Below are 11,594 nucleotides of genomic sequence, written 5' to 3' on the forward strand. Positions count from 1 at the left end.
GTGAGCCCGACCAATCACCGGGAGGACAGGGGTGTGAGGCCAGCCAATCAGCGAGTTGTATATGAGGGCACGAGGGCTATATGTAGAGGAGATAGAGAAGGTGAATAAGAAATAAGAAGCAAGGAATAGAGCAAACATCAGGAGTGTATAGGATCCCTATCTGAGATACAATAATCTGGGGACATCCAGACCCCAAATATACACTTTTCTGATTATCCTTTTTCTAATGATACTAATCCTGAGGGTCTGTATTAGGATCCCATAGGCTGCTTCTTCTGCCTCCTTCTTCATCTCCCCACATCACTTATCAAAGTCCTCTCTGATCCATTGTGGATGTCACACCCAGCCTCGGAAGACATGTCCCTCACCACCCGGCCCCTGACATCCTTTCTCATCCAGGACATCCTGTCAGACCTGGGGTGCAAGAGTAGAGACACACATTCAGGGGTCCAGGCTGAAGACCAGGAGAAAGAATCCGCAGGAGAGACGGAAGAGGAAAAGTGTGAGAGAGACAGAGCCCATTACTCAGTGGAGACCCATCACATGAAGATAGAAGGTGAGTACAGGCATCTATATACTGCCTACTACTGTCTCACATAAGCTCTATACAGGCATGCTGGTACTTCTAGTCCCACAGCAGCTAGAGAGCCACAAGTTGCCTACCCGAGGGTCTATAGCATCCAGTAACGTTTGAATCCAAGTTAAATTAGAATTAGTTGGTTACTCAGTTACTATAATGCCGGTTATTACATTTTTGTAACTGGATTAATGAAAGGCAACAGATTGGTGTTATTGATGAGCATTCTCCAGTCCTAGTGATACTGGCATCCTGGACGCAGATATAGAGATGCTACTGTGCTACTCCACTGTCTATTACTAGTACAACTTTCTCCCCACATGGCTGCATTCATCCCACACACACAGTAACCCCCCCACCCTCACTAGCTCTCCCACCAGCAGTGGGGCTGCCTCTCTGTTATTACAGGTTAAATGAACCTGAACAGGGCAGAGGGGTCACTGTTAGTTCTCCAGTAAATATGAGTCTGTGGTCATCACAGCCACACACACACTATGTAGCTGAGCTGGGATACATTGTACAGTGCCCGACGGGAGTCGGATCTTTGCTAACTGTAGGAATCTGGATACTAGTAAATTTACTGACAGCCAGTGAAAAAGCAAGAGTTTCAACTGCAAGTAAGAAATAAGTGTTGTTATATGCGGGCCTGGGCTTTGCATGATAAGGTAGATTGCTGCTGTCAGTAGTTTTTTTTATTATAAAATTGTCAGGGAAAATTATTTGTAATGGTTATTAAACAATCACAATCAATTCGATCAGTGAATTGTTAAGTAATTCATTATTTTATGGAGTGAGTATGGTGGTACTTTCTGTTACTTCTATTTTGTAATAATATTTCCTTTTTTTTCATGACAAGTTTCAAGATTCGATATTTTGTAAATAAATGGTTACAAAATAACAAAATAATTTTCACCACAAAGTCAACATTATTCTAACTATACTAACACAACTATAGCCAGGTTTACATACATTTAAACAGAACTAATCATTGAGTTATAATTAAATTGAAACTAAATTGGAAAAAAAACTTAGATGTGTATAATATATGACAAACTAGTGTTGTGTTATCATGAAAGCTTTTATATTTGTAACATGTTTATTAATTTCCCAACAAACAAGACACTGCAATTAACTATTATCATTAAGGCAAAAATACAGAAACACACATATTCAATATATTTTCCAAACATATGTGACATAGGGAATGATTTTGGACACTAAAGATCCTAGTAATATATACAGGTATTGCCTTTAACAGCAAAAGAATTGATAGGTAGTTCAATAGTAAAATAAACAAATAAAAAAAATCAAATATATAATTACATTTTAATTTTTCATATTAAAATGCCATTACATAGCTTTTATTTACATAAGAGCCCATTATGATCCAGTACACACACACTACCACATTTAAACTAGTTAAACATGTACAAAGTTGAACACTGTAGTATTTGGTGTTATGATTATATATGGACTAACTGTCACTTTATAAGGCAAAATTTAGAAAGATCCAACGTTGTCTTATAAGTCGAACCAAAATATAATTTGTTGCTTAAAAATGATCTCTTAGACTACATAAAACATATCACCTATAAATCACATGGCAGCAGCTTAATCAATACAGCTATAATGACTTGTAAATTAGTTAAATAGAACTAAGTATTGAATCTCTTGATTTTCTTCAAAACGTCAAAATAGCTCTTTGCTGGGAAAATTATTCAGAAGTTGCTCACTGCATGCTGTCATATTTCTGTAAAAGTCCACCACACTTGACTGGTTAGCAGCGCTATATGCCAGAGATGTGGAGCAATGCTATGTAACAGTTTTTTTCTTTCTTTCGTTTTTTGCTCTATTGGACCTGGCTCAATGTGATTGACTTGCTGAATCACTGTCATTACGTTTTTCTCCCATAGATGATCAGCTGGAAGTAGAGCAGTTGGACTTTGAGGACCCCCACCAACGTTCATCTGAAGAGGAGAAATTGGCCAGGCAGCCTGCTAAGAGATCACGGGCAGCTTTCTCTCATTCCCAGGTCATTGAGCTGGAAAGGAAGTTCTCCAGCCAGAAATACCTCTCCGCTCCAGAAAGAGCCCAGCTGGCCAAGAGCCTGAAGCTGACCGAGACCCAGGTGAAGATCTGGTTCCAGAACCGGAGATATAAAACCAAGAGGAAACAACTGGCCAGTGACCTGGAGGACCTGGATAAGACCTCCTCCCTCCCACTGATGTGCCGGGACGGAGATCTGAGCAGGACCTCTCTCATGAGCTTCTACCAGAACTACCACTGCTACCCATACCTGTATTACCTGACAGGGTGGCATCCACCTCTATGGTGATCACCAACACCAAACATCAGGACTGTCAAATTATAATATATTAGGGATTTTATTTATAATTATTTTGACCTATTGAATTCAGGTGGGATGTGTTATTATAATACTGTCGTTGGGTGGCAGGGAGCAGTCTAGGGGTATTTCTTAGGTGTTCAGCTGGAGGGCATGATTGTACCTGGCACAGCAAGCACAATGCTAAGTTCAGGCCCGGAGCTCCCATTAGGCAAGGTTAGGCACTTGCCTAGGGCGCTGGGTTCTGGAGGGCGCCACAGAATGGTAATTGACTTTAAAACTGTGCGGCGACCGCTGACCATACCTGTCACGGCCGCCGCACAGCATTCAGATGCACGGGGAGGGGGGAAGAGGCTATTGCTCACCACCGCCGCCTCTCTGCTCTGTCTTCTCCCCTCCACTCACTAGTGTCAGTGAGTGGAGGGGAGGAGACGGAGCAGAGAGGCGGCGGTGGTGAGACAAGGTAAGGGAAGACGGGGTGAGGGGAGGAGGGCGCCGACTTTTGCGGGAGGGGGGGCGGGACGGCGCCGATTTTTGTGGGGGGGGGGCGCCGATTTTGTAAAAATGCCTAGGGCGCCATGGACCCTAGCACCGGCCCTGGCTAAGTTTACATTCATTTATGTGCTATGTAGAAGAGATGCATTAATGGTAGCATGCATTCTAAGCAAAGATAAACTGTAATGAAGATAAGCTCTCGTGATGAGAGCAGTCAGCCTGTATCAGGACTTATTTAATATTATGAGGGTTTTCTCTTTTTATTTTAAATGATGGATTCTCCACTACTTTATGTAATAAGTGCACTTATAACCTATTGAAGCCATATTAACCCACTGTGCTGTTTGAACTATTTAATTCTTCCTATAATCTTTTATCTTCAGTCTATATCAGAGGTAGGCCAACTGTGACTGTCCAGCTGTTGTGAAACTACAAATCTGAGGCTGACAGTGCATGCTGGGACTTGTAGTTCCACTCTGTAACAGCTGGAGAGCTGCAAACTGATCTACACTATTAATTTGCAAGTATTTTATGCCAATAAACTAACCTAATATTTATTCATTTATCACTAAGTCCTTAATCAAATTCCTCTTTCCCAGCTGTCTCTCTCCTTCGGAATGTAAGGAACTTAGCACAAATCTTTACTGTCAAAAAATATAAAAATATTTGGTTTACACAGTAAATGAAAGTGATTGTTTCACTTAATGACGTAGTGCAGATAGCTATAGGGTGTGTAAACCTTAGCAACCAAACAAACGTAAGCTTATAGCAGTCTAGTGGAGACAGACTGTTGCAATCTGACAGACGATTGGTTGCTATGAGTTACAGCACATATCTCTGTGCATCATTTTAATAAATAATGCCCTTTAGCTCTTACCACTTTCATCACGTCTTCATATCTGTACATCACCAGACATCTATGTCTTCTCCGCCTTCTCCTCTCCTCTGTACTGCACTAATAGGCTCATTACAGTATCAGGAGATAACACGTTCTTATCTCTCTCCTAAATCTCATGTTAATGTCTTTCTCCAACCACTCCCCAGGCCAAACAATTCCCACCACTGCCAAGTATGGGAAATAACTGTTTAGGTTTAACTAAAGTGCCTTGCTGTATATGTTCACTGTCTGCCTGGTAACTCATGGGTTAACAAACCAAAGTGCAGCCATGTTGTTGCCATGTTGGTTTATGCTAAACTGAATGTATATGGCCATCACATATGTCCCTGTTTGTAAATAAAGATGTCTATGCTGGTTATATGATACATTTTGTGTCTCTGTTTTTGTTCAGTTCATGTGATATAAATATGTAATGTAATGCCAGGAACTGAGGAATATAATTGTACAAATGTAATATCAGGTCATCATGCTGAATAATACAATGCTAGAATAATGTCTGAGACATGCTTGACACAAGTTATAATTTATCTGCGGAATCAGTGGCGCTATATAAATAAATGATGATGATGATTTACTAGTAGTGTTCTGTAGTTGAGTATTAAACCACTATGGGTGCTGGAGCATTTTAATCTTCCTCTACCAAGTTTGTTTGGCAGCTGCTACTCAATAACTAATAGCTTATTAGTTAAATCATGTTTTTGTGCAGACATTTAAATATTTAATCAACTTGAAACAATTGGAGTGGGTTAATAGTATCTGTGCAATATTACCAATATTACCAATACACAGAATCACAACAAGAACCAAAGTACATCTACATTGCAAAGAGATATCTGTATAGTCGGTTACAGTCAAGGCGATTTTGACCCCAAAATTCTTGATTATCTCCCTCTCTCTGGCTGACAGTAAAGTGGGACTCAGGGCTACCAACGTCTTTTAATGAACCTATCATCAATGCTATGTTTACGTTAATAATGTAAAAATATGTTATATTACTTTTCACTCATGTTTTTAAATAGCCTTTATATTTATTGTGTTAATAAAGAATGCAAAGCAATTTTAAGAGTTTATTGGGAAATATTTGCTGCAGTAAACAATCTGTTGTACATACTGGGACTACTAATGAAAGGAAGGTCAGATACTGCACATCCCACCCCTCTGACTTAAATCTTTAGCTCATAGAAAATAACCTTCACTATATAGTAAAGGCATGGTGCACTGAGATATATTATAGGATTAATGGGGATGTGTGCACATGGATGTCACACTCCTGTCATATTCTGTCCTGAAAACTTGCAACATTTATGGCTATAGACATTATACAGCATCATTTATATACAACTGTTTGATCCATGACTAAAGTAATTATGGCAACACACACTAAACCATTTATAAGGGAATTGCCATGTAAAACATAATACAAGCAAAACAGTAATGTAGTCAACATAATAGAGAAGCAAGCCATCTTAAACATGATGAATAACAAAGCCCAAAAATACAAATAAATAGATATACTGGACCTTGGTACTATATATATATATATATATATATATATATATATACTGTAGGAGGGACGGTAAAAAATATTACCATTTTAAACATTTATCTAGTTGTATTTGATAAATGTTTTAATAAAGTGGTAAGAAACATCCTCCTCCCATACATATTATTCAAATATCATTTACTAAAAGTGTCATTTTGATGTCTAATATGGATGTTTCGACTTAATTGCCCACAAATCTCAGTGTGTATGGGGGCAAACAGATAGTCAGTCTGATCAGCACACTAAGGCACTAAGGCTGGGTACACACTACAGGGCTTTCAGTTGGCTATCGGGCCAATCACCTGATAAACGACTGTTCGGCCCGATATTGCGTCAGTGTGTGTACGCTCCAGCGATGAGAGATTATCGTTCCAAAGCTCATCGTATCTTTTCATTTGATTTTTAAACTGAGCTAAATTTCGCGTTCAGCGATGGAACAATGTCAGTCCAGTCCTGCAGTGTGTATGTACTGACCATCAGGATCTCCATAGAGCTTACAGGGTCATGGGGATATATTTACTATGTGGTGGTTCAGTAGAACTGCCGATTCCTGGCATTTTTAAGTAATTGTTTACGGAACCACCACATAGTAAATATATCCCCAGGATCTTTTCAGCCGATGTCTATGACAGATGAAGAGCTCAGATCTGAAGGTAAATCCTGTAAAACATGTACAGTGTGTAAATGGGAGTTTTTATTATCAGTCATTGGTAAAATCCTTATAGTTCCCCCTGAAAAAAAAAAGGGGAGAAAATGTCTGTAGAGTGCACCCAGCCTAATAATGATCTGCCAGTTGGGGTCGATAGTAAATCATACTTGCCAACTCTCCCGGAATGTCCGAGAGACTCCCGCATTTTGAGTCTCACGGACTCCCGGGAGAGTATGGCAATCTCCCGAATTCTGCCCACTTCACTAGTGAAGTGGGCAGAATTTGGTCCAAGATGCCGCGGTTTTTTGGGAATCGCGGCATTTGGCCGGGTCCAAAATGACGTGATTTTTGGCACCCCACCCCCTCACGCCCACTTCCCACGGCAGGCTCCTGGAAACCAACTTTCGAAAGTTGGTAAGTATGTAGTAAATGTGTTCAGACGATGGCCATACCTGATTGTGTATGCGGTCATTGTCAGTCTGGCAATGGTGTCCGGTCAGTTACAGCCCAAATCAAATATGTAATATTACTCTACTAGTTGCTCCCACATGGAGCACAAACAGAACTAACTCTCCACATACCTGGTGATAACCAAGAATAGGTACTTTCCCCCCTCCCAAAAAAAAAAACCTCACAAAGCATACAGTAAAAATTGTTCAAAGGCCTCACACAGGTATTAATTTTCATTCATCCGTATGATGCGTATGTTTATTAATGCAAACGCAAAAAAAAAAACATGACATTTCAGGGGGATACACCTGAAAAAGGGAGACCTCCCACAAAATGCTGCGTTCCTTTCTGTGTTGCATAGGGATGAATCACTAGCTAACACCTGTGTATCTGTAACAATGTTTCATGCATTCTGTATATATGATTAAATGCATGAATGTGTTCCCCCTGAAAAAAAAAAAAATCTTCAGTACATTAAATAATACCATTAACATATTATCAATTGACTTTTGAATGACTGTGTGTTCTCCTAGGCATTATACATGTTGACTGTTGTATGAATCCTGGATCACTCTCCCTGGGAATTAGAACATCGTCGTGTTCCCTGAAATGTGAATATTCCGCATTGTCTATTTCTGTCCATCCATCATATATTGACTACACACTGTATTTACAGACTGGTGTAAACATCAAGAGGCATTCCTGCTGGGAAAGACATGGAATATAAATAACTGGGATCTGGAAGCTAAAGATATGATCCATCAAATGTAGGGATAATCAGATAACGCCGTAGAGATGAGAGAGGGGAGATCCGCATGTTTATATGAGGATGGGATGCTCTCTATGGGCTGAGGGTCTGGCAGGGGAGCTTCTGCAATACTCTCTAGGAATCCAGAGACATTCTTAGATAAGGCAAATATGCTGCGGGAAAATTAAAATGAATTAGAATTTTAACTCTTTGTGGTGCCACATTGTAGGGATATCATGTGTCCCATATTAACCAGGACACACAGCAACAACTGGAAATCTTTCATTTATAATATTCCTAAAATTTATATTTATGATGCACTCGGAAGGACGTAAATGTGAGCGCCAGTGACATGTCTGACACAGGTAAAATAAATGTTTCTGTATGTATATTACTGTATAATTAGACCTGTGACATAGCAGTGACAGCATCCACAGCTGACTCCAGGGTTCATGGGCTCCAGGCCACAACCCTTCAGCCTATTCCTTTCTCCCTCCATAAGATCATGGAAGCCCCAGCACAGCCTGTCCAGTTATAGGGCCTACCTGAGTCAGGGGCTCTGTGCAGTGATGTCCCCACACTGCACTCCAGCATCTAGTAAGCAGACTGCACTGGTGCTTCTGTGGTTACAGGGCGGGAGGAAATGGATCTGGATTGATTGCCAGCTCTAATGGGACAGGGACTGATGTGAATGATTCAATATTCTCTTTATAGTGCTGTGTAACTGAAGACAGACATGGAGGATAAGGGGGGATAGGCAACGAGGAGCAGACAGGAAACATGGGGGATTCTGCTATGCGGTGGAGGATCAAGATAAAAAAAAATGTAGACGAGAAAGAGAAGAAGGGGACAAATTTTGGAGAGCACACAGAATGTCATACAGAGCGGTGGATGAGGTTTATTGTGTGTGTAGTAAGTGTTATTGGTAGCATAGGCAAACCGAGGAGGGGTTTCCTCCTGCCTGGAAACCCCCCTCCCGGCCTGGGGTACTATATGCTTGAGGTGGTTGGACCCTGCCCCGGGACCACATTGCAGATTGTGTGCAGAGCCATTCTGTCTGCACTGTTCACAGCCATCTCTCCCTAGCAAGTATTGAAAGCAGCAAGAACAGGTAGGAGGGAGCAGGACAGTCTGTCAACTGTTCTGACACACTCAGTCAGGACTTTGTCCTGAATGTAGGGACAGTTGGGAGGTATGTCTGGCTTCACACAGCTCTGCTCAAAAAGGGAGAGCTGTGTGCCCCTAACAGTAGTGCACGCAGCATTGCCCGTATATATATGATGGGGATAGGAAGAGTTGGAGAGCAGCCAAGCACTGTCTAAAATCATAGCCACGCCCCAAAGCATGCTGGTCACACCCACTGGTGATGTGGCATGGAAACCCCTCTCTACAAATCCTGCGTTTGCCCCTGGGTAGTGTGCACTGGGGCTCAGTGGCCTTTACATATATTATATTATGCTATGTGTGCACTTCATAAAGTACACTAGCTTCCACTTTACACGATTAACTGGTGAGATTATAACCTCATTTAGAGTTAAGAATAGATCCGGATTAGAAAAACCATGTTTTACTGCAACGGGGCAAATGCAATTTTTTTTCATGCAGGACAAACTCTGTCTGCTCTTGCATATAGCTCACAAATACTGGGCAGCTTTATTTATAGACCGTGATTTAGATTTGAGCTGGGATGTGCCCCCCTCCCAGCTCTGAATGTGTCCACACATATTATTATTATCGTTATTATTATCGTTTATTTGTTAGGCGCCACAAGGTATCCGCAGCGCAGTACACAGCACAAACAGTACACTATACAGGGTATAACAATACAGAACAATAAACACAAAGTACCAGAACTTCAGAAACTCCAGGCAGGCAAATACTGTAAAGACGGAGCGGAAGAACAGGTGTGGAGACAGGAGGGGAGAGGGGCCCTGCTCATACGAGCTTACATCCTAAGGGAGGGTAGACAAAATGAGGCACAAGAGGGAGCCAGTGAAGCAAAGGGGAGAGAAAAAGGAGCCAGTGAGAAACAGAAGAGGTGAGAGGTTAAGTGGATGGTTGGTAGGCCTTAAGGAACAGGTGAGTTTTAAGTGCCCGCTTGAAGGAGCACAGATTGGGTGAGAGACGGATGGAGCGAGGGAGGTCGTTCCAGTGAAGGGGGGCAGCTTGGGAGAAGTCTTGTATTCTAGAGTGGGAAGAGGTAATCAGAGTGGAGGAGAGGCGGCGATCATTGGCCGAGCGCAGGGAGCGGGCGGGAGTGTGGGTGGAGAGGAGGTTAGAGATATAAGGGGCAGTAGACTGGGAGAGAGCCTTGTAGGTGGTGGTGAGGAGTTTGAAAAGGATTCTGTAAGGGAAGGGGAGCCAGTGTAAGGCAAGACAGAGAGGGGAGGCAGAGGAGGAGCGGCGTGAGAGGAAGATGAGTCTCGCAGCCGCATTAAGTATAGAGAGGAGGGGGGCGAGGTTGGAGCAGGGGAGGACAGTAAGGAGGAGATTGCAGTAGTCGAAGCGGGAGATGATGAGAGCATGGATGACAGTTTTGGTGGCATCCTGAGAGAGGAAGGGCCGGATGCGGGCAATGTTACGGAGTTGGAAGCGACAGGCTTGGGCAAGGGATTGAATGTGGGGCAAAAGAGAGAGAGGAGTCAAGAGTGACTCCTAGGCAGCGGAGTTGGATGACAGAGGAGATAGTGGAGTTGTTAACAGTTATAGAGAGGTCATAGTGGGAAGGGCGTCTGGGTGGGGGACATATTAAATTTGACCCTTTGCAGCACAACGTGTTTGTGCCAAGGTTCAAAATTGCCTCTATCTGATAATAGGAGTTGTATGTTAGATTTTCTCCCATATGTAAACTAGCCCCTATCATTCTCAATCTGACGCTGCTCCTTGGACTAGGGGCAATTGTCTCCCACATTGATGACTTAATGACACTAACCCCTCCACGTGGGTTATAATAGTCTTAAAGCTGCGCTAACACGTTATATCTATGCCACCTCCCTATGCAGCCAGTTTTCCCCCGGGCTCCACGGTTAGTGTCTCAGCCATAGACATTGTTGCTTCTCATTGGTCCTCCCACGTACACCCCTGTGCCAAGTGTTAAACCATAATGTTCACCCATTTTGGTGGCAGTGCAGCTTTAATGTATAGGACAACCTGGATTGTAAAGACATGCTACAGAGCAGAAGAGGCACATCAGGGCAGGTAATGACAAGGGAGCACACGTAAATCCCTTTATATGGTATATGTCCAAGTCTTTCCTAACATTCTCCAGATATAGGAGATAGAAGAGGTTTAAGTACAACGCACAGTGAAGGTAAGTACTTGATGTTTGTTTACGTCTAATAAGTAAATGCAGGACTTAGAGATACAGGAGGTAATGACAGGGTACTGCTAGAGATTAGTAATAGATATAGTTACAGATCAGGACATGGTACAGGGAGAGGTAGGACACACATAATTATAGGATACAAATACATACCACTATAGGATCCATTTCTAGGTATGTATAATATAAAGAGATAAGTGACAGCTACATAATGCACCGTCACCAGCACTTCTATTTCCATCCTCAGCAGTGCATTGTTCAATACAGGAGACCGTGAGGGGTAATCTGGTTACTCACTGACCTGTCACCTCGCGCCTCCTACATCTCCTGCTTGTTCCCATTTACCTCACTTTTCCCAGTTGAAGTAAGTTGTATGAATTATCACCAACAGACCCCCTTGAGATGTGAACACATAGGAGGTCATTTACAATGTACAGAACTGCAAAGGTGGGATGCAAAGTCCACTTTGCTGAGGTTGCACAACTCCATTTGCCAGGTGGGCCTAGGTTTCAACCAAACCGCATGGTTTTGCTGGGTAAGATGAAGACATTGACATCCCTCGATGGAA

The 11,594-nt window shown here is 42.3% G+C and overlaps 1 protein-coding gene across 1 annotated transcript; it reads left to right on the top strand.

Moving 5' to 3' along the window:
* The first annotated feature begins 357 nt into the window (after nucleotides 1-357).
* NKX3-1 (NK3 homeobox 1) lies at nucleotides 358-2,989 on the top strand. Its single transcript, XM_075205173.1, has 2 exons — nucleotides 358-556; nucleotides 2,491-2,989. Exons 1-2 carry the CDS (start codon nucleotides 358-360, stop codon nucleotides 2,910-2,912), a joined length of 621 nt encoding a protein of 206 aa, XP_075061274.1. The 3' UTR covers nucleotides 2,913-2,989.
* Nucleotides 2,990-11,594: the final 8,605 nt, after the last annotated feature.

This window comes from Mixophyes fleayi, chromosome 4 (assembly GCF_038048845.1).
Source record: "Mixophyes fleayi isolate aMixFle1 chromosome 4, aMixFle1.hap1, whole genome shotgun sequence".
NCBI lineage: Eukaryota > Metazoa > Chordata > Amphibia > Anura > Limnodynastidae > Mixophyes > Mixophyes fleayi.

Excerpts from the sequence above, each read along its gene's own strand:
- NKX3-1 (XM_075205173.1), top strand. The coding sequence starts at position 358 with ATGTCCCTCACCACCCGGCCCCTGACATCCTTTCTCATCCAGGACATC. Across the intron at positions 557-2,490 it reads CCATCACATGAAGATAGAAG|ATGATCAGCTGGAAGTAGAG; the intron begins GTGAGTACAGGC and ends TTTCTCCCATAG.